Source organism: Lutra lutra, chromosome 10 (genome assembly GCF_902655055.1).
Source record: "Lutra lutra chromosome 10, mLutLut1.2, whole genome shotgun sequence".
NCBI classification, from domain to species: Eukaryota; Metazoa; Chordata; class Mammalia; order Carnivora; family Mustelidae; genus Lutra; species Lutra lutra.
The window spans coordinates 106,849,561-106,877,470 of record NC_062287.1 but is presented as its reverse complement, the minus strand read 5'-3'; the positions used below and the strand labels follow the sequence as shown (position 1 = coordinate 106,877,470).

General features: G+C 58.7%; 1 protein-coding gene across 3 annotated transcripts; it reads right to left on the bottom strand.

The window, feature by feature from the left end:
• Window positions 1-358: 358 nt before the first annotated feature.
• On the bottom strand, window positions 359-14,980 carry CCDC88B (coiled-coil domain containing 88B). 3 transcript variants are annotated; one of them, XM_047690642.1, is made up of 27 exons: window positions 14,882-14,980; window positions 14,421-14,563; window positions 14,160-14,271; window positions 14,001-14,070; window positions 13,863-13,921; window positions 13,691-13,774; window positions 13,450-13,593; window positions 13,099-13,244; window positions 12,894-12,975; window positions 12,582-12,740; window positions 11,871-12,017; window positions 11,581-11,689; window positions 11,278-11,414; window positions 10,064-11,194; window positions 6,992-7,119; window positions 6,797-6,914; window positions 5,931-6,026; window positions 5,705-5,845; window positions 4,912-5,168; window positions 4,426-4,569; window positions 4,036-4,222; window positions 3,744-3,889; window positions 3,430-3,528; window positions 3,235-3,259; window positions 2,411-2,617; window positions 2,188-2,256; window positions 359-838 (listed from the first exon to the last, which is right to left on the bottom strand). In XM_047690642.1, exons 1-27 carry the CDS (start codon window positions 14,939-14,941, stop codon window positions 410-412), a joined length of 4,629 nt encoding a protein of 1,542 aa, XP_047546598.1. In that variant the 5' UTR covers window positions 14,942-14,980; the 3' UTR covers window positions 359-409. The 3 variants fall into 3 exon arrangements, with proteins under 3 accessions (XP_047546598.1, XP_047546599.1, XP_047546600.1); XM_047690643.1 differs by having other exon boundaries at window positions 652-838; window positions 3,093-3,259; XM_047690644.1 differs by lacking the exons at window positions 359-838; window positions 2,188-2,256; window positions 3,235-3,259 and having other exon boundaries at window positions 2,431-2,617.
• Between the last annotated feature and the right edge of the window lie 12,930 nt (window positions 14,981-27,910).

The window sequence follows — 27,910 nt, the reverse complement described above, 5'->3', positions numbered from 1 at the left end:
CACTGGGGAGGAGCTCAACCCTAGAGGGATGGGGAAAGAGGATGAGGAGACAGGAAGACGTAAAAGTAGAGAAGGAGGAGGGGTTGGAGTATCTGGGGCTTACCTGGAGCCCAGACCCCGCCTTCTCAGCAAAGACAGAGCCCAGACTTGGGCTGCCCAGAACCCTACCTCCCCAGCCCACTGGGACATCCAAGCGAGCCCGACTAGCTCATCTCTCGAAGAAAGCCCTTTGCCGCCCTGGGCAGGGTGAGGAAGCCCACGGGCACGGAGGAACCCAGCCCACACAGACTTCGGCTGTGTGCATCGCAGGTGCCCTGGGACTCCTGGATATGGCCAGCAGACACAGAACACAAATTCAGTTGGTCCTATCCCAGCTTTATTCTCATGACCCTCGCATCCCAGATACAGCTCAGAGAGGGGCCCAGGTCACCCTCCCCTGTGAACGGTCCTTGGCTCCCCGCCCAGACCAGGCAGCGGGCTCTCGTGCCCACCTCTGCCCATCTCCTTCAACTGGGGGGTCACCCAGAGCCGGCCTCCTCAGCGGGGGCCGCAAGGCAGAGCCAGGACCCTGGAGAGGAGCTGCTCCTGGGGACCAGCTGTCCCCTCTGTCCACAGGCTTATCCCTGCTCCATCTCAGGGCCCCAGGGTAGGCCTCGGAGGAGCTGGGGGCCCAGGCCTCCAGGCAGGTGGCCTGGATCCCTGAATTCTTGGGCGGCCAGAGGCCCGCACTGGGACTCCGGTAGTGAGAGGACCGCACTCCCAAGCCCCCAGTCCACAGGGCGTCACTGGCTGAGGGAAGGGGCGAGAGGGCGTTTCTCCGGCTCCTGCACCTCGAGGCCTGAAGGGGAAGGCTCAGCTCAGACCTGCTCCCACAGGAGCTCCCAGCATTCGAGGCACCCCCCAGGGCCCTCCACCTTCTGCCCCTCCCACTGCCCCTTGCAGCCCGCCTCAGCTCCCCGCCGCCTCACTCCAGCTGCACTGGCCACCTTGCCTGTCCTTGAACTTGCCGGGCCTTTGCTTCAGCTGTTCCCTCTGCCTGAAATGCTTGTCCCTAGGCATGTTGACAGGAAAAACCCTCATCTCCTATTTGCTCCCACTTCACCTCCTCTCTCAGGACCACCCTGAGCACTATAGTCAAAATCGCAACCTGCCCCACCCAGCGCTCCTGACCTCCTTCCCCCTGCTCTCCGTCCTTCCCAGAGCGTGGCCATCCCCTAACATTCTGGGGCTGAGCCGCCCAGCGTGGGACCAAGCACATGAGATGTGGCCCATCTGAACTTCCACGTGCTGGAGTGTAAAACGGCCACTGGGCTCAAGGTCGTAGCAAGAAAAAATAATACAAACTATCTCGTTAATGAAGGATTAACTAATTAATTAAAATATCTCATTAATGAATTTCCGCACTGATGACAGGTTGAAATGGTAACAGTTCAGGTATAATGGGATAAATAAAATATGTTATTAAAATTAATTTTACCTGAATAAATAAAGCCATAAAAAAAAAAAAAAAGCCAGGGGGATGCCTGGGTGGCTCAGTCATTAAGTGTCTGCTTTCGGCTCAGGTCATGATCCCAAGATCCTGGGATCAAGCCCCACATTGGACTCCCTGCTGAGTGGGGACTCCCTGCTCCCACTCTCCTTGTTATCCCTGTCTTTTTCCCCATAAATAAATAAAATCTTTTTAAAAAATTAATTTTACCTGTCTCCTTTTACTTTTTTTTTTTTTTAAGATTTTATTTATTTATTTGACAGACAGAGATCACAAGTGGGCAGAGAGGCAGGCAGAGAGAGAGAGGAAGGGAAGCAGGCTCCTCGCTGAGCAGAGAGCCCGATGTGGGGCTCGATCCCAGGACCCTGAGATCATGACCTGAGCCAAAGGCAGAGGCTTAACCCACTGAGCCACTCAGGCACCCCTCCTTTTACTTTTCTGATGAGGCTACTAGAAAATTTTAAATTACGCATGTAGCTCACGTCCTATTGCTACTGGACAGGGCCATTGTAGATAATTACTATTTTTATGCATGTTGTTTACTATCTCCCTCCTGCACCCGAATGCTCCCTGATGTATCTCCAGCTGTATCCCCTGCTGTATCCCTAGCATATCACCTGGCACTCAGTAAAGGCTCATTGTCAAGTAGATGAGTGGATGAACCACGGGCCCCAGGCAAGGCAGATACCCCCACTCACCCTCTCCGTTAGCATCGGCTTTGTGTTCTGACAGGGTCTCGATAGAGCCATCCCACCCCACGCTGCGTCCTGGGGGAGCACAAGGCAGCCAATGGGCCATGGGGACCAGAGCAGAGGTGGGCAGGGCTTGTGCGGAGACCCAAGGGATAGGAGGGAAAGCCAAGGGGCTGCTGGGTCCAAGGGAGCCGGAGAGCAAATGGGAGCAGGGACCCTGGTCTCTCACCTTTGCCATGGGAGGTGGGCGCGCCCAGGGGGCCCGGCCTGCGCTGTCGGAATCGCTGCCTGGGGGTGTCCCCGGGGCTGAACGACTCAGAGCTTCGCCCCACCGGGAGTCTCGAGCTGAGTTTCCGCCGCCGCCCCCCTGCCAGAGTCTCATCCCGAAGGCAGAGGGAGCTCTGGGCCCGGCGCATGGGTGCAGGGGAAAGGGATCCTGCAAAGGTATAGGGAGGCAGGGTGTGGAGCTGTGCAGGGAGGGGCTGGGCAGAGCGGAGGGGCGAGCGGGGTGAAGCTGCGAAAGGGCAAGGAAAGGAGGCCGCAAGAGGCAGGGGTGAGGTCTGCGTGAAGGACGGAGGCGGCAGGAGGCTGGCCTGAGCCTCTGACACTAGGGCTCTGACACTGACCCACTGTGTGACCTTGGGCAAGGCATGTCCCCTCCCTGGGCCTGGGATAAATGACCTCTTGCTCAAGTCCCCTGCTGCTCTGAGGTCCTAACACTGCTGCGGACGGGCAGGACGGGAAGGGCGGCAGCGCTGGCAGGAGGGAGGTACGAGCTGAGGGGCTTGCAACAGGGAAGGCCAGCGGGGTACTCAAGATGAAGGGAGAGACCAAGGGCATTGGCAAGCACCAGGGTGAGGATAGGAGACATGGGGTAGGGACCATCCTGGTCACCTGGCCCCCAGACCCACCTGTCCCATCTGCCTCCCTGCCCTCGGAGAGCTCCGTCTCTGGGGGGCCCCCCAGGCTCTCGGTGCTGCCAGCCCCATCGGCCCCCAGGCGTGGCCCCCCATGGGGGCCCCCCTCCCGCCGGGGCCGCATCAGCCTCTTCACCTTGTCTGCCAACCAGCTGCCCTTCCTGGGGGCAAGAGGGCACAAGAGGGGGTAAGGCCAGGGAGGAAGGAGGGACAAGAGGGCCACGTTGGGGATGGCAAAAGCCAGGCAAACCCTCATCGGGGCCTGGAGCGGGCAGGGCAGGGGCAGAGGTTGGGAGGATCCCCGGCTCCAGGGGGTAGACGGGCCCCTCACTTGATCCGGGGCAGGGGCCCGGGCTCCAGCACTCGGTACTGGTCCATGATCTTCTCCACCAGCTTCTGCTTCTCACGGCGCAACGCATTGAGCTGGTCCCTGCAAGCATGAGGGAGGACACAGGCATGAGGCCAGGCAGGAGGGAGGCTCAGGACACCGGGGCTAATCCGGTGTTGGCGAACCGCTGCTGTCCTGAGTCCCAGGTGGTCAGCCCCAGCCCTTTCCCTGGGCATCTCCCCACAAGCAGGCACAGGGGTCTCCGGGACCCGCCCCCGCTCTGGGCAGCCGAGCTGGGCCCCCCACGGCCTGCTCACAGGTACTCGCGCTGCTCGCGGTGCAGGTGGTCCCGGCTCTCCAGGCTGCGCTCCAGGAGCTCCCGGTTCTCCCGGCTCAGGGCCTGAACCTCAGCAAGTAGCTGCCGGTTCTCCTCTTCCTGGGCGCTCCGAAGCTCGGTCAACAGCTGGGGGTGTGGAGAGGGCAGACAGTAGGGCAGGTGGGGGATTTAACGGGGCTCCAGGTGGCTACCTTCCACCCCCCCCTCCTTGCCCAACCCCCCACGGACCACTCCCCAGCCCCCAGCAGGCCGCCGCCCACCGCTCACCACACCTCGCACTGCGTGGTCAGCCGGCAGGCGCTGAGGTCTAGCTGCTGGTTGGACTCACGCAGACGCTGGCTCTGCACCTCCAGCTGGGCCCGCTCCAGCTCCAGCCGCGCCAGCCGGCCCCGCAGCTCCCCACGTTCCCCCTGCAGCTCACCCCGCTCCCGTGACACCTCGGCCAGCAGCTTCTGAGCCCTGCAGAACCCAGAAGAGTTGCTCTCCGAGGGCACTCGGTCCCCCTCCCAGGCCTCCCACGGGGGCCAGAAGAGCCCCCCTGGGGGAGAGGAGCCAAAGCGGGATCCCACAGGGACAGTGACTAACACACCACCAACCCACTTCGCAGACAGGAACACAGAGACCTGGCCCAAGAGTGGCGGGGCCCGTGCAGGGGCTGGTACCTGTCATGCTCGCTCTGCAGCCTCCGCAGCTCCTCCTCCAGGCCGCGCTGCCGATGCCCATCCTGCATCAGGCGTTCTCGCTCTGCCAGCAAGGCCACCTCCTGCGCCTCCACGCTGGCCCTCTGGGCTTGCAGCTGCTCGTGCCTGGGATGCACAGGGACCGAGAGGGCTGCAGAGACCTGGGGCCGGGGCAAGCGGGCGGCCGGACTCTCTGGGGTCCGCCCTCTCCTAAGCACTGGCCCCCAAACAAAGCCAAGGAGCAGAATGCTGGGCGGGGTGCCCACCACTGCCCATGACGAACGAGCCTCGGGGTGAGCTCAGCCCAGACCCCAGCCACACGTGAGGCCACGGCAGCAGAGGTGGCTGTGTTGAGTGGTGGTGCTTCCGGGCAGGGGGAGCAGGGGACGGTCATACCCACCCAGGGAGTCTGCTCCACGCAGGCTGGGGGTGCTGGGAAGAGAAGCCCGGAGTCTAGCGGAGGCTCACCGACCCTGCAGCTCCCGGTGGGCCAGCTCCAGGGCCCGCATGTTAGCCTTGAGGTCACGGTGCCGCACCAGCAGTCCTTCTAGCTCAGCCTCCTGCCGCCGCTGCAGCTGGGCCAGGGCCTCGTGATCTCGAAGCAGAGCTTGCTGCTGCCCCCGGGTCTCCTCCTGGGACTGCCGTGCCACCCGCACCTCCTCCTCCAGCACCCCCAGCTTCCGGTGCAGCTCCTGCCCTTGCATCTCCAGCACAGACTTCTCAGCCTAGACAGAAGAGCGGGTGTGATCCCAGTTCTAAAAGAGGCAAGGGACTGGGCGCAAAAGGCAAGGGGCAGGGCAGAGGATCCACGAGAGAACTACAGAGGCAGAGCGCTGGAGCGGGGGCGACAGGGAACAGAAAGCAGAGGCAGGGTTAGTAGGCAAGGAGAGGGGAGCGGTATCACGGAGATGGGTGCTGGTGCCAGGCCGTGGAGGGGAGGGCAAGAGGCACAGTGCGGGGTGCGGGGGGCAGCCAGGGCGGGGTAAGGGCAGGGAAAGCGGTAGGGACTAAGGGCTGGCTGTTGAAAGGGATGGAGCTGAGCAAAACCACAGAGGGAGGGGAAGGGGGAAGACGGGGCAGAAGGGGCAAGTACAAGGGAGCAGGAGCAGGGAAGAGGGGTGCCAATTGGGGTGTTCAGAGGTCAGGCACAAGGGAACAGGAAGGGCAGTAGGCTGGGATCTAGGGCAGAGAAAACAGTGGGTGGCAAAGGAAAGGGGGCGTGAGCTAGGGCAGGGGACAGGGCACCCAGACCGCCACCCACCTGCAGGCGGCTGCTGTACTCCTGGGCGCGCTGGCTCTGCAGCAGGAGCTCCTGGGCGCGCCCCTGCAGGCTCCCCAGCTGTCCCTCCAGGTGCTGCAGCTGCCCCTGCAGAGCCACCTTCTCGGCCACCAGTGTCGCATTCTGCCCAGAGGGGAGTGGGGGGTCAGCAGGGGCCAGGCCACTGGGCCAAACCCCCCTCCCCGTGCCCGCCACGGGCGACACTCACGCTGCGCTCCACCTCGATGAGCCGCCCACTCTGGGCCCCCGGGGTCCTCGGCTCAGCGTGCCCGTCCGACCCCAGCCCCTCGGGACCCTGGCGCAGCTGCAAGGAGAGGCCCCGGGAGGTCACGCAGGAGCGTGGAGGAGGCCTCAGGATGGTGCAAGGACCTAACCCAGGGGACCCTCACCTCTTCGGCTGCGCCCCTGCCCCATCCATCATGGGTTCCCCCACCCCACGCTCCTGGCTCCCGCAGGTCCATCTGTCACTCTCCATCTGCCCTGCTCTGTGTCACTCAGTTCTACAGCATTTTCCAGCCTCTCTCCACCCTGCTTTGCCTCTGGGCCCCGGGTTTCAACACCACTTTCCCCCCAGCCAAGCCTACATGCACCCACCAGGGGCTCTGCTGGGGGCCCGCTGTCCCCTGACACCCCGTGTTATGGTGACCTGTGTCCTTTGCCTGCTCTTCGGCCTCCCCACACCCCAGAGCTGAGCCCTGAGCTGGGAGCCTCAGAAATGATGGCCAGCCAAGAACAAGGGCAGTAACCGAGCTCACTCGGGAGCGGTGAGAACCTGGAGAAACACAGCCGGCACCTCCAAGCAGAGCCGCTGGAGTATGTCCGCCAGAGGAATGAGGGAAACAAGGCTCCACAGCCCCAGAAGACTCCAGGGCCTGGGCAGAGTCCGCCTGACCCCCAAGCACGGGGCACTCTCCAAGATGCCCCCAAATGGGGCACAAGGCAAGGGACGGGCCAAAAATCAAGGGGCAAGACCAGCACAGGGCTAGAGGGACCGGAGCGTGCGCAGCCCTGGACGTGAGCAGGCAGGATGGAGGGCGGGGTAGGACGAGGCTGCGGGTGCTCCGCACGCCTCACCTGGACCAGCTCCTCTTCCAGCTGCAGAGCCCTGGTCTTGAGCTCCCTCAGGGCCTCCTCCTTGCTTGTGGCCGCCGCCTGCAGCTCAGCTTCCAGCCGCCGCTCCAGGCCCTGGTACCTGTCCGGAGAAGCTGTGGCACCGACCCCTCCCCCGGCCCTGGCTGCCCCCTCTCTGCCCTGGGGCCACACCCACACCTCTGGTGCTGGAACTCTTGCTCCCGCAGAAATTCCTGGCGCTCCAGGGCCGCCTGCTTCAGCTCGCTCTGCAGATGCTCCAGCCGTGTGCCCAGCTCCTGGCCCCGCACCACGGCCTTCTCCAGCTCCTGAGGGCAGGCACAGCAGGCTCAGAGCAGGAAGGGAAGACCACCACCCTCCCCCATCCTCCCCCATCCTCCCTTCCCCAGGGAGGGCCAGATGGCGTCTGGAGACCTAGCTTTCTGTCTTTCCTCCGTCACCCTAGGCAAATATCTTTTTAAATAGGTTCTCACAATGCTGAGATCTAGAGTCACATCCTCTACTGATGGAGCAAGCCAGGCGCCCCACCCTGGGCCAAGATCTTTAACCCTTTGGCCTTCTACTCCTCCATCTGTAAAATGGGAACAAAGCCCAGACACCTCGCAGAGTGACTACGGAGGAGCTGGGAAGTAAGCTTGGCGGCGGGGGAAGGAGACCCCTGGCCCAGGAGTCAAAGACGCTTGCCAGGCAAGTGTCTTTACCTCTCTGAGCCCACGGTTCCTCGTGCGCCCAGTGGCAGCGAGCCGTGTCCTACGTGATGAGGCCATGCTGGCCACGTTTGAGGGAAAGAGGGATTTGGAGGAGGCAGACAGGAGGAGTGCCCTGGGCCACAGAGAGATGGGGACAGAGGACAGGAACTGGGTGAATGTCAGGCCCAACCACAGAAGGGGCTGGTGGGTGGGGAGAGATGCTGAGGGCCAGGCCAGGAGTCCTGTGGCGGTTGGGCCGCACCATTGCGGAAGGGGGCAGAGCGGGATGCAGAGATAGACCAAACCATTCTGAGATGCAGGGGCCTGGCAGGATGTAACCACAAGCCAGGGCCAACTCGGACCAGCTGCCTACCAAAACCTGTCTCTGGACACCAAGTCTACCGCTGCTGCTCTGACCTTCCTGGGTTTGCAACCCCACCGAGTCTCCCCTGGAGCCACTGTCCTTCTGGACACCCTTGGCCACTGCCTCTCACTGGAAAAACTACAGGACCATGAGGTCCTGATGCCTGTTGGCCCACACCCAGGAGAACCCAAGGGCTAAGGGTAGAAAGAACAATGGTACCCATGAAGAAACCTGAACCTCCGGCCAGACCCCAGAACTGGCCCCTTCCAGGCCCTCAGCACCCTGCCAACCACTGCATCTCTTGCCCTCCACCCAGCCCACAGGGATGGGCCACCTGGCCTCAGGTTCCCTAACTTCCACGGTCTAGCCACCTCCGCCTACACCACACCCAGTTATCACCAGGAACTGCTCTGCCCAGGAAATCTCACAAAATTCCCCTTTGTCCTCACGCTCTTCCAGCGCTCAGTCCTCAGAGCACGCCTTACCCTCACCTGCCCTGAACGCCTGCTGGCATCCCCACTCCCCAGCTGCCCCCAGCTCTCCACATTCGCCCGGAGGGCAGGTCATCTGAATTCGAGCTTCCCAGGGCACGAGACAGGTTAAGGAACAAGCCCCTAACAGCACAGCCAGCTGGTCGGAGATCTGGGCCAGAAGCCAGGTGTGCCTGACAGCGTGGCTCAGTCACATCCTACACAGTGAACCCCAGAGACCCCTCTCCACCTACCTTCCCACCCGCACCCCCATTCCCCCACTCCCCTGCCCTGCTCTGCCTGACACCTCACCCCGGGTCAACCCAACAGTGTGTTCTAGCTCCTCTCCGCCCAAGGGGGCTCTCAGCAAATGACCCCTTCTTTCTGAATCTCGGGGTCCTCATCTGGACAACAGGGATGAGACTGGAAACTGCTCAGCTGGAAGATTTGATTCCTAGTGTGCACACCCCGCCCCTGTAGCACGGGGCCCCGGGCCTGAACACCCTTCCTATCGCCTCCTAGCTTCCTCTACTTTCCCCGAGGGGCCTCGCAACTCGGGCCCCCCCTTCAACACCCTGCTGGGTTTAAAGGTCATGGCCCTCATGTAAAGGTCATTGAGATCATTTCCTTCCCAAGAACCACCACAACTCCTTCCTCAGCTTGAAAGGAAGATGAGGCCCTGCCCAGTACAAACCTGCTGGTGAACCCCCACCCGTCAGGCACCTGAGCATCCGTAATGCCTTCAGGTCTCCACACATGCTGGTCCCTCTAAAGTGTCCTTCCCACCTAGTGGGAGCCCGTGTCCGTTCCTCACACCCTTCTCCGAAGCCTCCTTGCCTCCACCCCAGCACCAGCTCCCTCCGCCATGGCCTCCTGCACCCTTTGCAACAGGTCTTGGGGCACCTGAGTGGCTCAGCTGCTTGAGTGTCTGACTCTTGATTTCAGCCCAGGTCATAATCTTGGGGTCCTGGGATCGAGCCCCAGGTCAGGATCCCTGCTCAGTGGGCAGTCTGCTTGTCTCCCTTTACCTCTGCCACTCCCCCTGCACTCACTCTCTCTCTCTCTAAAATAAATTTTAAAATCTTAAAAATAATATTAATAATAATCAACATGTCTTGGGGCACCCGGATGGCTCAGTCAGTGAACCGTCCCACTCTTGATTTCGGCTCAGGTCATGATCTCAGGGTCGTGGGATCGAGCCCCGTGTTGGAGTCTGCTTGACATTCACTCCTTCCCTCACCCTCACTCCCTGCCCCTTTCCCCCTTCTCTCAAAATAAAAATAAATAAATAGATCTTTTAAAAATATAATTAACACGTCTTGAGCCTTTGCCCAGCATAAACTAGGCTCATCACACAGTTATCTTCCTTGGTTTCCCGAAAGACCCGAGATAGCAATGAAGAGCGCCCCCATTTTATAGAAGGAGGAATCGGGTGGAGAGTCGGCTCCCACAGTCTGAGAGCCCGGACTGAACCCCCCAGGCAGTCTGGCTCCGTACCCACACTCTCATCCCCTCCTATGGCCTGCCCCACCAGAGAGAGGGGACATCCATCAGTCCTGTGTCCTGGGCCCAGCACCTCTTGGAGGGCAGGGGTGGACTTTGCCTTTCTCTCTCCAGCCCCAGTAGATGCCGAGCACTCTGGGGCCACTGATGGAATTGATAACCCAAACCCCAGCAACTGGCCCAGAACCCTACTTCCCACCCAGGCTGTGAGCCCGGACGGACATACCTCCTTGAGGGCCTGCTTCTCCCTCTCGGCCTCCTGCAGGTGCCGGCGGCCATCGCTCTCCAGCATTTGCAGCCTCTCCTCCGCTGCCTCCGCCCGGGCCCGCAGTCTGGGCCCCTCGCGCTCCCACTGCCTCCGCTCTCGGCCTGCGGCTGCCAGGGCCTCCACCAGCGCCTCCCGTTCCCGAGACACGGCCTCCAGCTCCCGGCCGGCTGCCTCCACTGCTTCCCGCAGTCGAGCCTGCTCCCGGGCCTGGGCCTCCACCTCCCGATGGGCCTCCGTCTCTGCCCTCCGTGCCTGAGCCAGCTCCTCAGAGAGGCGGGCAGCCTCCTTGCCTCGGGCCTCAAGCCTCTGGGCCTGAGTCTCTAGCTCCGCTCCAAGGGCCTCGGCCTCTCTCCTGAGTCTTGTCACCTCCTCCCTCATGGCCTCCTGCTCGGGGACATCATCAGCCAGGATCTCCCCTGGGATGGGCCCTTCCCAGGTCTGGGCCTCTAGGGCCCCTTCTGGCTTCTGCTGGGGATTTTGCTGGCCTGGGTCTCCAACCGTCCCCTCCAGTTTCTGTTCATGCTCTCTGGCCTCTCTCTGCCCTTGGGGCAGGTCCTGCCCTTGGCCTAGGGTCTCCTGCTCCTCCAGCTGCGCACGGAGGCTGGGCTCTGAGGGTCCAGGCTTGCATGCAGGGCCCTCCTGTCTCAGCACCTGAGCTTTGGGCCCTGACTCTCCAGTCTCTCCTCCCAACAGCTCCGCCTGAGTTTCCACCCCTGGACCTTGAGGGGAGACCACAGTGCTGGGAGTCTGGAGAAGGGCTCCATGGCTGGCCTTCTCCAGGAGCTCTTGTGTTGCTCCAACGTGGCCTGATTCCTGGAGGGTCAAGTCTGAGGTCTGGGGGGCCGTGGCAGCCATCAGGAGGGGCCTTTGTATCACCTGTGCGTCTGAGTCAGAAGCCTGCGGAAGCACAGCTACTCTCTCAAGGGCCGAGTCTGGTACTGGGGAAGCTGGGCCCGAGGCCTCGGTGCCTTCATCCCCCACCTGGCCAACCAAACCCTGGGGTCCCACGTCTGAGGCCAGGCAAGTCTGGGGAGCCGCATGCAGCTCTGGAACCAAGGAGTCCTCGCTCCGCTCCTCCAGCAGGGGGTGCTGAGGGCACATGAGAGGAAGGGTCAAGCCCCCAGGAGGAGGCAGGGAAGGACCAACTAGGATGGGTGGAGGAGGGGACTCACCTGGCCCTCAGGCTGCCCCCGGAGCCCCTGCAGCAGGGACCGAAGCTCCCGATTCTCCCTCTCCAGGGTCTGCAACCGCCCAGCCTCTGCCTCTCTCACTTCATCATGAAGTGAGGGGACTGCTCCTGGCACAGGGGCTGGGACATGGGAGATGAGGTGAGGACCCCTCGGTACCCTTTGCCAAGATCCCTGGTTCCTCCCCCCCTGGGAAGAAAATGAAGTCAGAAGCCATCCCCACTAGAGTTGCAGGAAAACAGGCAGCCAGCCCCACAGTCCCAGGCCCTCCACCAGGGCCCTACTCACCCTCCCCCGGAGACCCCAGCGGCGGCTCCAGGCTCCGCTGAAGCTCCAGCTCCAGCTCCACGTTCTCCTCTGCCAGCTGCTCCACCTGATGCCGCAGAGTGTCCAGCTCCTGGGGGCGGGGCAGGGTCAGACAAGCCTTGCCCACCACGGCCAGGCCAACGTGTGGGCTAGATCACTAGGGGAAACAAGGAGTCAGAGGTTCTAGGGAGCACTAGAGAACTCTGGGGGAACCACTGGGGTCGCCAGGGGTCACAGATGACACTGACTGGGGGTCACTCGGGCCATCTCACCGCATGGGCCTCGCCCAAACGGGTCCGCAGCAGCAGATTCTCACGCTGAGCCTCGTGCAGCCTAGCGCAGCGCTCTTGAGAAGCCTCCAGCTGCTCCTCCAGGAGCGCCTTGGAAGCTTCCAGAGTCCTGGAGAGAACCCGTTCCTCCTGGTGGCGGGGAGCAGAAACAAGTGGCGATGTGATGCTGCCCCCTCAAGCACTCCAGGGCCACAAACCCCGCCTTCCCTCCTTCTTGCGACCCTGCGCCCACGTGCTCTCCAGGCCCCACCTCTCCCTCCCACCTACTCCTCCCTCTCCAGGGTCCATCCAGGTACCAGTTCCTTAGCATCTGGCCCCGCCCCCTCCGATGTAGGCCCGGCCCCTTCTCCCCCAAGAACCCCCTCCCAAGGTGGCATCCCTCTAGGCTCCACTGCGAAGGGCGCTCTCCAGACAGTTCTTCGCCAGCACTCGGCCCCACCCTCCTCTCCAGGACCTACCCTTACCTACCGCCCCCACCTCTCCTCTCCGTCTGCCCCATTCTCCAGACAGCCTCTCCCTAGACACCACCTCACCCATTTCTCCTAGCCGTGACTGCTCTGTCCGTTAGACCCCGCCCTTTCTTCTCCGGGCCCAAATTCGCTTCCCCTCCTGGTCCACCGGGTCCCCAGCAAGCCCCGCCTCCAGGCCCCGCCCGGAGTCCCCGCCCTCTTCAGGCCCCGCCTCCCGTCTCACCTCCAGCTGGCTTTTGCAAGCCTCGGCCACCTGCAGCCGCTCGCGACAGCGTCGCAGCTCCTCCTGCAGGCGGGGCAGGCGACCGGCCCGCTCCCGCAGCGCCTCAACCTCCTCGCGGTACAACTCGGCCCGCTTGGCCTGTCCTGACAGCGCCTGGGCCTGAGTCAGACGGTGCGGAGCTGGGGACGGCCAGCCGCGGGCCAGAGGGATTAGGGGAGGGGAAGGAGCCCAGGTCGGGGCAAGCGATGGGACAGAGGAGGCGTGAGGAGAGGGCTAGGGAATGCGGCAGCGGCAGGGAGCATCTGAGCGCACCTCCTGGCGGAGCCGTCGGATTTCGGCCTCCAGGCCCTGCACCTCTGCCTGGGAGTCTAGCAGCAGCTCCGCCTTCTCCTCCCTGGAGAAAAGGGACGCTGGAGGGTCCTGGGGACCCAGAACCCCGAGGCCCAATGCCACCACGTCTCTATCCACGTCTAATCGCCCCTCTCCCTCCAGGGGCGACCAAGACTGGGGTACTCACAGCTCCTGCCTCAGGCGCCGCAGCTGGGCCTTAGCATTGGCCAGCTGCAAGGCCAGGTGGTGGGAGGAGCCCTCTGGGGGAGTCCTGGCAGGAGCCTCTGGCAACAAGGGGGCCGGCTCTCTCTCCAGCAGCAGTTCAGCCACCCGCTGTGGGAAGTTGAGGGTCAGAAGCCAGAGGTAACCCAACCCATGCCCCCCAGTCACCACAAGCTACATCTGGCTCTTGCAGTTCTGCTTGTTGAAGACCCTCAACTCCAACCCCACATCTGGGCCCCAACCCCCATCACCCTCCTCCCATATCTGGAGCACCACAGTCCTCCCATTCCTCCACCTGGGTCACAGTGCCTCCTACCTGGGCCCCCGTGTCACGCTCCCGCGCCAGCCTTAACAAAGTCCCCAGCAGGTTCCGGGACAGCATCTCCAGTTCTGGAGTCTCCAGCTCCCCAGGCTCGGGCCCAGCCAGCGCCAGCACCACCCCTGCCCCAGGCTGGGTCACCTGGGCAGGTAGGGAGAGCAGTTCAGCAGAGGAAGGAGAGGGGCAGGGTGCCCCCAGGTGGCAGTGCCAGTCCCAGGCTCTCGACCAGCCCAAGTACCTCCTGGATGGCAGCAGCCAGCTCACTCTGGATCTCAAGGCTGAGGCCCTGGATGTGTCGGATGAAGAGTTCCCGGTGCTCACACTGCGGGGAGACACAGCGGAAATGCTGGCAGAGGAAGCCTCCACGTCTTCCGTCGGAGCTGGACCCTACCCTGCCCTGCCCTGCTCACCTGCACTGATGCCCCCAGCAACAGTCGAAGGATGCCTTCCAACTCCTCCACCGCCTCCTCTGCGGAGCACAAGCCACAGAAAGTTAGCAGTGGGGCGAGGGGATAGAAGTGGGGTGGGGGGGTGGTAGGAGAGAGCACCTGAGAAGGGGTCAAACCCCAGCGTCTGGAGGTCTGGGGGTGGCGACAGGATCAGCAGCTGCAGCTCCTCCTGGGGGCAAAGGAGACAGGACCTAGGAGTGGGGCCTTCCCACGGGGGGGGGGCCTCCCAGGCTCTGCCGCCCCTTCCCAGCCCCTCACCTGGTAGAAGTCCCGCAGCCGGCCCCATAGGTGGTTCAGGTTCCGCACCCGCCGGGGTGCAGGACCGTCTCGGCCACCGACTACTCGAGGTCCCCCTCGAGAACTCGGAGCTCTGTGGGCACAGGGAGCTAGGTGGGAGGGGGGACAATCAAGGCCCCACCTCCCCCAACCTGGCTCTTCCCACCGGCCCTCAGGCTCCTCCCAGCTGCTTGTTGTGGGAGGGGCCCCCTCAGACTCCCAGGCTGGCCTGTGGTTTCTTACATGATGCCCAGCACCCGGAGGAGCAAGGCCCCGTCGCTGAGATGCAAGAACTTCTTCTCCGGGCAGAGGGGCCCCTCTCCCTCCTCCTCTTCTTCCCCCTCCGGTTCCTCTGCCTCTCCTACCAGGCCGGCCAGTCCCAGCGCCTGTGGGGAACGGAGCCAGGTCAGGCGACTGGGTTAGGAACTCCCCTACCAGCAGAGTGACTCCCGAGCCCCTCTGACCAGCCTCCTGAGCCCGCGCAGCCTCCTCCTCACCTCCTCCCTGAATGCCCCTGGCCCCTGGGTCTGGACTCCTTTTCCTGCCCCACAGCTACCTCGACTTCTCCAGCCCCACATCTTTGCCCACCCTTGGCCTCAGTTCCCTACCCCTCCCCACTCTGCTGGACCTTCCTCCAAACCCAGCACCAGCCCGTCCTGGCTGCTCACTTCCCTTTCCCTCTCGCCTCCCACCTGCCCCCTCACCCAGGTGGCCAGGCTCCCACTCAGGAAGTCTCTGAGTCTGGGCCCCTTGCCCCCATCCATGACACGGTCAGGGTGTAGGTCCCGCTGTGGCAGCTACACCTGCCCGGAGAGGAAGAGGAAGTTCCTCTGGTCGGGGATCCCGAGGCCCAGCCACAGACAGCCTTTGCAGCTTCCTCCTTCCGGGAGCAGGCGGGCCTCTGCACCCCCAGAGTCCTGCCTCAGCCCCCACCTCACCACCCCACATCCTCTCAGCATCTCTGCAGGGCCACAGAACTGGCCCAGAGGTTAGCAGGGGAAGGTGGGCTCAGGGCCATCCCGGAGCGACTCCCACAGCCCTCCTGGCACAGGGGACGATGGCGGGTGAGTCCCCCACCCCTCTGGAAACTTGAAACTAGACAAGAGGACCTCGGCCTCTTGTCTTCCAGGGCCTCTACAAGGACACTGGGCCTCGTGTGGTGAGTCTGGGTGTTCACACCTGCCTCTTCTGACATGCCCGGCTTCGCTTTCCTGTTGGTGTTTCTCAAGCTCACCCTAGCTCCGCTCCCAACCCAGAAGCCTGGGGAGGTCAGATACTGCCACCCCGGCAAACCTCCTCTGAACCCCAGCCAGGAGTGAGCCCCCCTCCTCCGCCCCACCCTCCCCCATCCTCTCTGCACACCAGATTGAGACAGGACATCTGACCTCACAGGCCTCCATTTCCCGTCTGAAGAAGAAGTGGCCTGGATTCAGGCCTCTGAAGGAAGGGGTATAGTGCAGAAGCCTTCAACATGTCTCCTCTTCACCCCCCCACCCCACCCCTGCACTGCTGAGACTCCCAGCATGTCTTGTAGACAAACAGGCCAGGAGGACCTCCCAGTTCCCCAACGGCGCCTCCATTCATTCTTTAATCTGCCGGCGCCTTGCCGGACACAGCTAGATACTGGGGTGTAATGAAAGCCCCCAAGTCCCTGCACGCACAAGCCTCAGTTCACCGGGGAGATGACCCCCCAAAATCATACCTGCACTCAAATGTAATATTGCAGCTATACCATGTGCATGGGCAGTGAAGGGACTGACTCCTGGGATGGTCGTGGAAGGCAGCCTGCAGGGGGCCACATGAGGAAGCTGAGACCAGGGATGATTGGGTGAAGCAGGCAAAGAGGGGAGGAAGGGATGGGGCGCCTCGGTGGCTCAGTGGGTTGAAGCCTCTGCCTTCGGCCCGGGTCATGATCCCAGGGTCCCGGGATAGAGCCCCGCATAGGGCTGTCTGCTCCGCAGGGAGCCTGCTTCATCTTCTCTCTCTCTCTCTGCCTGCCTCTCTGCCTACTTGTGATCTCTGTCTGTCAAATAAATAAATAAATAAATAAATCTTTAAAAAAAAGAAGGAAGGAAGAGAGAGAGCAGGAACAGCATATGCAAGGGCTCCTGCCCGCGGGATGGAAGGCCCCCCGCCCCAGCGCGAAGGTCAGACATTATTCATGTGTCATCAATTCCAAGACACTTTCTTGCTCCCACTGAAATCTCCCAAGTTGGGTTACACGGTAGAGTTGTCTCTCAGCGGGCCACAGTCCTAACAGAGTTGTCATTGCCTGCACGCGCCCACACTTTGGAAGCAGCAAACCCTGCAGAAAGGGTGTCAGCAGCTCCAAAGGAAGCCCTGGAGTCAAGAACGGAGCCGGCACTCCCTTAACCCCGGGACTCAAAGGGTGCGAGGCCCCAGGGAAGAGAACCAGACTTATCAGTACAGTTCCCCAAGCGGAAGTCCAGAGCGAAGCTGGCTTGCGACAACTCTGGGGCTGCGGGCTTCAGGGTTGTCTGATGGATCATTGGGGTGGGCTGCGCTCCAGGACTCACCATGGCTCACAGGGGAGGTGGCAGCGAAACACATAGACATCGCGCTTCCGTCTCTGTCGGACTCTAAATGGGAAGGAGTTTTCCAAATACCGTAAACCAATTTATTTTGCTTCTATTTTCCCTTTTATGTGTGCCTCCGAATTACATATGAGAATTTCTGTCTAAGTCATAAAGAGCTCCTTCGGGAAGCATAAAATAAAGGTTCTAGTGATGAGAGAGACTTGGGACATAGTCAACCGGTAGTATTCTTTTTTTCCCTGAGTGGTATCTATTTTTTTTTCAATGGATGACATCTTACATTTGATTAAATATGGGGTAACAACAACCGTGGCACACAGGCTTACTGGCAGCCAGTCATGGTTACAAGAACTTCATGCTTGGGACATCTGAGTGGCTCAGTCGGTTAAACATCAGACTCTTGCTTTCGGCTCAAGCCATGATCTCGGGGTAGCGAGATCAAGCCTGGTGTCAGACTCCGCTCTCAGCACAAAGTCTGCTTGAGATTCTCTCTCTCCCTCTCTTTCTAAAATAAATAAATAAAGGGGCATCTGGGTGGCTCAGTGGGTTAAGCCTCTGCCTTCGGCTTGGGTCATGATCTCAGGGTCCTGGGATGGAGCCCTGTGTCAGGCTCTCTGCTCACAGGGGAGCCTGTTTCCCCTTCACTCTCTGCCTGCCTCTCTGCCTGCTTGTGATCTCTCTCTCTCTTTCTCTGTCAAATAAATAAATAAATCTTTAAAAAATAAAATAAATAAATAAAATCTTTGGGGAAAAAAGTAAAGAGCACCTGGGAGGCTCGTTTGGTTAAGCATCTGCCTTCAGCTCAGGTCATGATCCCGGAGTCCTGGGATCCAGCCCCACATCGAGCTCCCTGCTCTGCCGGGAGTCTGCTACTCCTTCTCCCATGCCTACTGCCCCCCTCCCTGCTTGTGCACCTTCTCTCTCTGTCTCTCTGTCAAATGAATAAAGTCTTTTTAAAAAATTGCGCTTACTGGGGCGCCTGGGTGGCTCAGTGGGTTAAGCCGCTGCCTTCGGCTCGGGTCATGATCTCAGGGTCCTGGGATCGAGTCCCGCATCGGGCTCTCTGTCTACTTGTGATCTCTCTCTGTCAAATAAATAAATAAAATCTAAAAAAAAAAAAATTGCGCTTACTGACTCATTTGTATTGAACTAACATGGGATGTAAGGACTCAGGGTCTCCAGTTTACAGAGGAGGAAACAGGCCCAGAGAGGTTACGAACTTGCCCAAAGTCACACAGCTATTAAGTGGTAGAACCAACTAAAGGAAGGCAGCGGGGTCGGCATGTAAAGAGCAAGGAGGGGGTGCCTGGGTGGCTCAGTGGGTTAAAGCCTCTGCCTTCGGCTCAGGTCATGATCCCAGGGTTCTGGGATCGAGCCCCGCATCGGGCTCTCTGCTCAGCGGGGAGCCTGCTTCTCTGCCTACCTGTGATCTCTGTCTGTCAAATAAATAAATAAAATCTTTAAAAAATAAATAAATAAGTAAAGAGCAAGGAGTTCATGGCCACAACAACCCAGGTCTTACCCAGCAATGGGAAGGCGTGCAGGCATGTTAGCAGAAGAGCTCAGCCACTGTTCCACCCTCCTGAGACACATCTAGAAATGCTGAGAACCCTCTAGGAGAGTTGTTAGGAGGATTCCATGAGCTGGGGCCCAGATGAAGCGTTCACTAAATGGTCCCCCGTGTGGTTGTTATCTTTAGTATTAATAAGATCAACGGTCCATCCAGATTTGACCCCCAGTGGATTTTAGCTTCTATTTGCAGCCCTGCCCCTCGAGAGCTCCCGCCCAGGAAGTCCTCCCAGAGCGCCAGCTCGGGGTTAGCCAAGCACGGTGACAGCGCCTAATCCCTCGGCGGCCCAGGGCCCCTGCCTTGCTCAACACCTCCCAGGCACACCCTTCCTCAAGCCTCAGGGGCTGGCACTGTGTCACCCTATGGCTTTCACACCTGTCACTCCCCACACGACCGGCTGCGCCTCAACCTTCTTCTCTGACGTGCTTCAGCCAAGTCAGGCCCAGGGAGGCTCTGGGAAGAGTGGAAGGGAGGGCCAGGCCTCCTCAGCAGATGACAAAGAGATCCCGGGTGTCAAGACTCGGTTAGCCATTGAGGGATGTGTGTCAGGGTCTAACAGTGGTCCCTGGCCTGTGACGAGATTTTTCCCTTGAAAATTTTTCTCAGACATGTGGTCAAAAGTGTCAAGAGCGCAGAAGGAGGGGGCGCCTGGGTGGCTCAGTCAGTGGGGCGCCCCTTGACTTTGGCTCAGGTCGTGGTCTCAGGGTCCTGAGATCGAGCCCTGCCTCAGGCTCCCTGCTCAGTGTGAAGTCTGCTTGAGGATTCTTTCTCTCCCTCCCCCTCTGCCCCCATCACCGCCCCCCAATAAATAAATAAATAAATAAATAAAATCTTTTTTAAAAAAGAAAGAGTGTGTAAGGATAGAGAAGAAATCAAGTCTCTCCCTCATGACTCCCAAGCCCTCCTTTTTGCTCCCCATGCTAGCATGTTCTGTGGCCTTTCGGAGATGCAGCTGCCCATGTCTGTCTCCACACACAGGGCTGTGCTCCTCCACCCTTCTCGGAATATTCTACAGTCCGCTTCTTTTCCGTTCAGAACCGCGGGCCTCGGCCTTTGTAACGGCTGTGTGGTACTCTGCTGTGCTGCTAGTCCATCATTGTTTAAACTGTGTCTCGCTGACAAATATTTTAAACGTTTGTGGTGCTCTAGTGACTGCCTTTCTCAGGTATCTTTTTCTGGCAGGTTTTTTTTTTTTTAAGATTTTTATCTATTTTTCTATTTTGAGAGAGAGAAAGAGAGCGCTCACAAGTGTGTGAGGTGGGGGCAGAAGGGTTGGGAGAGGAACAAGCAGAACAGCACTGGGCGCCAGGCGCGGAGCTGGATACGGGGCTCGATCCCACGACCCTGATACCATGACCTGAGCAGAAATCAAGAGTCTGACGCTTCACCAGCTGAGCCCACCCCCGCCCCCGGGCACTGCTCCGGTAGTTTTTGTTTTTTTTCTTTAAGATTTTATTTATTTGACAGAGAGAGAGATCACAAGCAGGCAGAGAGGCAGGCAGAGAAAGAGGAGGGGAAGCAGGCTCCCCGCTAAGCAGAGAGCCCGATGCGGGGCTCGATCCCAGGACACTGAGATCATGACCTGAGCCGAAGGCAGAGGCTTTAACCCACTGAGCCACCCAGGCGCCCCAATGCTCCGGTAGTTTTAAGGGAGTTCAGTTTCCACTACGCCAGCATGCGGATCCAGGAGGCAGGCAAGGAGCAGCGAAAGACAGACAGACAAATGGACAACATAACCAATGGCAGTCTCCTCCCTCGGGGCTCAGTTTCCCCATCTGCACGGGTTAAGAGTGGGAGGGACACCACCTCCTAGTTCTCTTCTGGTTTTGAATTCTCTGGATAGCCCTGGTCTGACCCCAAAGGCCAGAGAGGTAGGAGGGCCCTGGAGTCTGGGAAAGCAGAGCTCAGGGCGGCCAGGGCAAGGGGTGGCCAAGTCCAGCCAGAGCCTGGGACCAGCCAGGTCAGAGGGCAACTTCTGCCCCTTGCCTGCAGCAGGCCCAGAGCCCCACAGGGCACCCCTGTAGTCTGGCCAGGGCCCAGTTCCCTAACCAGAAGGTTCAGGGCCCCAAGCTCAAGAATTAAAAACAGAAAGACAGCCTCCAGGAACTTCTGGGCACCTGGGCTTCTGGTGTCTTGTCTGGGGGACTCCTTCCTCCCCACCCAAGTGCTAAGAAGGGGTGGTTTGCTGACCCACCATTTGGGGGTAGAAACAGTAGAGCCAGAGTTGGGCAGGAGCAGAAATGCTCCATGGCGTGGCCTGGACCAGCTGCCCAATGGAAGGAGGCAGCAGGAAGCCAGAGCTAGGGAGGGCGGGACCCAGGGCCACCTGCCCAAGGCTGGGCCAGGTCCCCAGGGACTCAGGGCACCACCTGCAAGACATCCCGGCAGCTGAAGAGAGCATGACACTGCACAGCCCCCCACACCTGACACCTGGCTTGCTCTCCCCAGAGCGCCCTCACACTCCTAAGGGGCACCCGCCCTCCCTCACCCTGACACTCTTACCAAGGCCCAGTCCTCCAGGCAGCCTCCACCCAGAGCCCAAAGAGTCTTTTCGAAATACTGACTCATGAACCTCTCCTGCTTAAAAACCCTCCAGGGGCTTCTCCCTGTGCTTTCAGTCAAGTTCCAACCCTGCCCTGCCGGGTGGGCCCAACTATCCCCCCAAGCTCAACCCTGACTCCTCCTCATGACCTCTGTCGCTGAGCCCTCCCTGCTTCCTCAGACTCCCACCCTGGACCCCTTCGAATTTGCTGTTCCTCCAACGTGGAACTCCCCCACACAAGCACCCTCTCTCTCCCCACCGTCTGGCTCCTTCTCACCCTGCTGGTCTTCCTGCATGGCCTGTTTCTCAGAAAAGATTTTCTCTTTTCTAAAGCAGACCCCAGGGGCACCTGGGTAGCTCAGTCCGTTAAGCGTCTGCCTTCAGCTCAGGTCATGATCTGGAGGTTCTGGGATGGAGTCCTGCATCGGGCTCCCTGCCCAACGGGGAGTCTGCTTCTCCCTCTCCTTCTGCCCCTTCCCCTGCTTGTTCTCTCTCTCAAATAAATAAATAAATAAAATCTTTTTAAAAATAAATAAATAAAATTTAAAAATAAAGCATACCCCCATCGTTTTCCCTCCTAGACTTACTCAGCTCTGCTCTCCATCTTCCCTCGTCCTCACGGTGCCGAGCCATGGAGACCACGATGATGAAGAAACTGACACACAGAGAGGTTACGTCCCTTGCTTAAGGCCACACAGCCAGGAAAAGGTAAAGCCAAAAGACAGAAGTCAGCCAAAGTCCTGTTTTTGAACAAATGAATCCCTATGTCAGAGGTAAGGAGAGTGAGGCTCAGAGGGGTGCAGGGGTCAGTAAAACGACCGGCAACCCCAAAAGCTGCATCACCTCCCCTGTTCCCCGCTGCCTTGTGGGGGGGCCAGTGGGAGAGCGAGGCTGGAGCCCAGCACCCGGTTAGCGAGCGCAGGGAGAGTGGTGCCAAGCCGGGCCGTTGCCAGCCTCCCTCATAATTAAAGACACACGCATGAAAGACAGCGCCAAGATACCATTAATGCCCATTAAGCTAGCAAAACTAAATCCAGAGGGTAAAGCCCAGATTGGCACATGGCGAGGAGAGAAGCACACGCGCACATCACTGATGGCTGTCACGATGGCCTCGGAGTTTCCAGAGACCAATAAAACCTCCAGAGCCCAGTGAGCCAACACTCCAGCATTGGGGAACACGCCCCGCGGAAGGCGCCCAGGAGGAAATGTAAATAGAAAGTCTCTGAAGCCGCCCCTGGCCAAATACCGGAGCCACCCGGATGTCTACCGAGAGAACCAGATAAGCCGGGGGCTTGTGGACAAAATCCCCCAATCTCTGCTGCCACGTGGGCTGCTCAGCTCAGACCTGGCTCCCTTTAGGCTTTGGCAAGGCTGTTCCCAGCACTTAGAACACCCTTCCCACCTCTGTTCACCAAGCTGTCCTCTGGTCACCTTTCAGCCCGCACCTAGAAACCATTCCCCTTGCTGTACCCCAAGGCAAGGCGGGCTAGTGGCCAGAGTCCTTCTGCCATTCCCCAAACACCCCAACCTGAGCTGCCCTGTCCCGGCTCCCCCTCACACACTGCAAGTGCTCATCGGGGGTCTGGCACCTGGAGTCCCATCTGGTGGTGGTGTCCGCAGGGCCCGTGCCTGGCATGCTCGTTGCTGGGCTTTGGGGACACCGCTGATTGCAACACACTTGATGTGACTTCAGGGGCATGGCGGGGTGGGCAAGCAGAACCCTCTAGAAATCCGAACACGCCTTTCATAACTAGGATGGGCACATGTGTGTCACTCATCTTGAGAGAAATCGCTGAGATTCAAGATCCATCTTCGTGGCAGTGATGGTCATACAACTCGGTGAGTAGACAAAACACCACTCAACTGCGCTTTTAAAGAGTGAATTTTATGATATGTGAATTAAATGTCAAAAACTCCTCCATCCTTGATGAAGCTGAGGGTGTGGCCCATAGGGACTCGTTCAGGCAAGGGACGGGAATGGGGCAGTGGTCCTCAGCAAACGGGACCGACCTGCGACCTTGAAGGGTAGAGTGCTTTGGGCAGGGGTAGGAAAGGGAGGGGCATCCCAGGTGGTGAACATCGTTAGGAGATGCTGAAGAGGCCGGACAACCCACAAGCTGGGGAATCAGGGTGACTGTGCAGACCAAGGTTTGCAGGGAGCAGGAGAGAGGCTGGACATTTCCCAGCCTCCTCTTGAAGCTGGTGTAACCATGCAGCAAAGCTTTGGCCAGTTAGATTTAAGTGGAAATGATACGTGAGAGCTTCCAGAAAACCTTCTTAAAAGACAGCTGGCATGGACTTTTTGCTGGCCGAACTACAGCTGTGGTGGCTGGAACTCAAGCAGCCACATTGGGTTGTGAGGTAGAAGGCAGATATTTAAAATGGCAGAGCAACCAGATAGGAGGGGCATGGGTCCCTTGTAATCACAGAGCTGCTGTACTAGCCCCAGACTGTCAACCTTCCTACTGCGTATCTGTGAGCTAAGTCTCTGTTTCAAGTCACTGGAATTGTTATCACCCTCAAGCAAATCTAGTTCTCACCCAAACCTGCTGTGGTCAAATTTATGCTGAAACAATGAGAACCAATATCCAGGAAGCTGGAGAGAGGATAGCTTTCTCTCTCTCTCTCTCATCCTTCATTTATTTACTGTTTCCCAAAACGTGTCCTGTGTACAATAAAAAACACCTTACCTGTGTACAATAAAAAACAAACAAACGAATGAACAAACAAAAACACTCCCAGCTCGGGGAGCCTGGGTGGCTCAGGCCTCTGCCTTCAGCTCAGGTCATGATCCCAGTGTCCTGGGATGGAGCCCCGCATCGGTCTCTCTGCTCAGCGGGGAGTCTGCTTCCCCCTCTCTCTCTTTGCCTGCCTCTCTGCCAACTTGTGATCTCTGTCTGTCAAATAAATAAATAAAATTAAAAAAACAAAAAACAAAAAACCTTCCAGCTCAAGCGGGGAAAATCAATGCAAATATTAATAATATGGCCAACTGGTGTGCGTGTTTATTAGACCAAAAATCCATCCATCACACAGATGTTATCCAAACTTCTGCCCAAGTTGTATAAACACATGTGTGCGTACACACACCCACAACACACACACGATCTTCTCCCTCCACTGTTACTCCTCGACATTCGCGTGGCCAAACCCCAAGCACGAGTTCCCTTGGGGTCAATATCCTCCTGGTGGTGGGACCTGCATAACTACAGCCCAAGGTCTGGGCCAGGAATGACAGCACCTCTCCAACCCTCTCCTTCTCTCAGAAGTCAGGTCTGACACACTAGGGCCTGGCCAAGACTCCCCCCAGGGACACTTTCCCAGCTCCTTAACCTGCAAGGCTTCAGGGGCCAGACAATGTATGGAGAATTCTGGGGACCTACACACAGTGGATAAAAAGAGAGTCACTAGCCTATTATACTGATAAGGAAACTGAGGCCCAGGGAGGCATTGACATCAGAATCACAGATAACAGGACTGAGGTTTGACTTCTCTCCTAATTCCTAGCTCTTTCTTTTTTTTTTCTTTCCTTCTCTTTTTTCAAGATTTTATTTATTTATTTACTTATGTGGGAGAGAGAGCGCTCACAGAGAGGGGCAGCAGGAGAGGGAGAGAAAGGGAGAGAACCCTAGGCAGGTTCTGTGCCCAGTGGAGCTGGATGCCGGACTTGATCTAATGACCCCGAGATCACAACCTGAGCCAAAACCAAGAGTCAGACACTCAACCGACTGAGTCATCCAGGCGCCCCTCTAGCTCTTTCTCTACCCACGCACAGACTGCGTGGTGGAGAGCAAAGATTCTTTGTTTTTCTCTTTATAACCATGTTTTGGGTTCTTTCTGCGTGCTAGGCACTGTGCCCGGTGCTTTACATAAACTCTCATTGGTTCCCAGCAGCCCTGTGAGGTGGGCTGGATTATTCCGACTATAAAGATGAGGGAAGGGGCGCCTGGGTGGCCTCAGTGGGTTAAAGCCTCTGCCTTCGGCTCAGGTCATGATCTCAGGGTCCTGGGATCGAGCCCCGCATCAGGCTCTCTGCTTAGCAGGGAGCCTCTCCCCTTCCTCTCTCTCTGCCTGCCTCTCTGCCTACCTGTGATCTCTGCCTGTCAAATAAATAAGTAAAATCTTTAAAAATAGGGACGTCTGGGTGGCTCAGTTGGTTGGACGACTTCGGCTCAGGTCATGATCCTGGAGTCCCGGGATCGAGTCCCCCATCGGGCTCCCAGCTCCACGGGGAGTCTGCTTCTCTCTCTGACCTTCTCCTCGCTCATGCTCTCTCTCACTGTCTCTCTCTCTCAAATAAATTAAAAAAAAAAAATCTTTAAAAAAAAAATCTTTAAAAATAAATAAATAAAATAAAGATGAGGGAAGTGGGGTCAAGGGAAATGAAAGACTGCCCAAGATCACCAGCTTCTTGGTTGCGGGTCAGGATTCACAGTCTAGTGGTCTGAGCCCAAAGCCTGGTGACCCCACTCTGATGTGATGCATCCCAGGCAGGGGTGGGGGTTCACCTGGGATCTCTGGAAGGACTTCAGGGGACGCCCTGCAAACCCTTAAAAAGCATGGTGTTCACATGTGCCGCTGTGCATACATATATGCAAATGTGCGTTTCCTTTTTTAAGTGTTTTTTTAAAAGATTTTTTCAATTTATTTATTTGACAGAGGGAAAGCAAGCAAGAACAGGCAGGGGAAGCGGCAGAGGGGGAAGCAGGCACCCTGCCGAGCGGGAGGCCGATGCAGGACTCAATCCCAGGACCCTGAGATCCTGACCTGAGCCCAAGGCAGCCGCTTAACTGACTGAGCCACCCAGGCGCCCAATGATGTGCATTTTCTAAGGAAAAGGGCATGGCTCTCAGCTGCTCTTCAAAGGAACTCTTGACCCAGAAAAGGCCAGAACTCCTGATGCTGAGTAAAACCCTTGGCCTTCCAGATCAGATCTGCTGTGCCCTTGGGAGGGTCAGGACAGGTGGGTGAGTTTTAGCTAGAGATGTGTTGTGTGACTGTCTCAGGGTCTGTTTTAACATCAGCCCACCAACAGCCCGGGAAGTTCATGCCCACGGCCCTGCCAGGTACAGCTCCAGGCTTCCAGAACCCACTGCTCCAGGCCCCTTTGCCCTGGCCTGCCCTGCCCTTTCTCTACCAGCCTGAAACACAGCGTGTCCCCCCGGGAGATGAAGCTCTGCCAGATTCTCTTGCCATGTGACCACTGATCTCGGGCGATCGAGTATCCAGAGCAGCCCCAGACACTACCACCCACCCCACAGGCTGAGGTATATGGCCACCTCCACTGACTCCCATCGTGCTGACCCCAGGGGCCACCCAGGCCCTGGGTGCCCCCTCATGCCAAGAGGCCCAGTCAATGGCAACAGGACCCCGGAGGGGACACTTCCTCTCAGAGGCCTTCCTGGGCCTCAGTTGAAGAGGCCAGGAGTAAAAGAAAGAGAGGCTGCTGGGTGGCAGCGGCCGGGACCCGGCTTGCGCTAATCGCAAGGAGGTGCCAGGGGGCACAGGTTCTGCAGGGAAGAGGAGGAGGGCACACAGCCCATGGGGGAGCTGGCGGCCGCTGACTCCCGCACTCTCTCCCCCCAAGCCTCTCAGGCTCACAGCCCCCAGGATCACCATGAGGATTTTTACTGCCCCTGAAGAGGCAGCTCCAAGCACCTGCCCTCCCTCAGACAAGGAGCTCCGTGGGGCGTCTGGGTGGCTCAGTTGGTTAAGCCATCTGCCTTCGGCTCAGGTCATGGTCCCGGGGTCTTGGGATGGAGCCCCGCATCAGGCTCCCTGCTCAGCAGGGAGCCTTCTCCCTCTTCCTCTCCCCCTGCTTGTGCTCTCTCTCTGTGTCAAATTAAACCAGAAAATTTTAAAAAGACTGGGAGCCCCTAAACACAGCAGGGGCCAGTAATCGCTTCCTGATGCCAAGGGCAAGGCTTCCCAGGGACAAAAGGCAGAGGCCAAGGGCAGGGCCTGCGGCTAGCAATGGCCTGCAGCCCAGACCATGCTGGCCGCCCTGACCCCCAGCCCTCACAGCACACCCAGCCCTGGTCAGGCCTCACCGGCATCTTCTCCCCCAACCCCCATCAGCTCACCCTTCAGCCTGGCCCAGGTAGGGGGGCACCCAAAGCCAACGCTCCTACCCTGAGGTTTATAGTCTATGTGAGGTCAGCCAGCACCCAGCGACCGATGCAGAAGTCCTAGCTGCAAGCCAAGCTCGCGTCTTCCTTGGGCCCACGCCCTCCGCACTGACGCTCCTTCCCTTGCTCTTCAGATCACTGGTCCTTCCCCAGCCTCTGTGGTGACGGGGACGTTTCATAACACTTCATTCAAAGACTCTATCTCCTTAATGAAATCAGCATCCCCCGTTAGTACCCCGTCAGCCCCTGCCCACTACCCTCACAGTTGTGACTGTCCTAAGGCCTGGCCCTCAGCAGATCAGCAACCCAAAACCAAGGAGGCTGGCTCAGTCAGTTAAGAGACTGACTCTTTTTTTTTTTTTTTTTTTTGACAGAGAGATCACAAGTAGGCAGAGAGGCAGAGAGAGGAGGAAGCAGGCTCCCCACCGAGCAGAGAGCCCGATGTGGGGCTTGATCCCAGGACCCTGGGATCATGACCCGAGCTGAAGGCAGAGGAGGCTTTAACCCACTGAGCCACCCAGGCGCCCCAAGAGCCCGACTCTTGATTTCGACTCAACTTATGACCTCAGGTTCATGAGATGGAGCCCTAGGTCCTGGCTCCAGCCTCGGCAGGGAGTCTGCTTCTTGCCCTCTGCCCCCCCCCCCCAATGCACACACATGCTCTCTCTCTCAAATAAATGTTAAAAAAAAAAAAAGAAAGAAAGAAAGAAAGAAAAATCAGGGGCGCCTGGGTGGCTCAGTTGTTAAGCGTCTGCCTTCGGCTCAGGTCATGATCCCAGGGTCCTGGGACTGAGCCCCACATCGGGCTCCCTGCTCAGCGGGGAGCCTGCTTCCCCCTCTCCCACTGCCCCTGCTTGTGTTCCTTCTTTCCCTGTCTCTGTCAAATAAATAAATAAAATCTTAAAAAAAAAAAAAAAGAAGAAAAAAAAGGCAAGGAC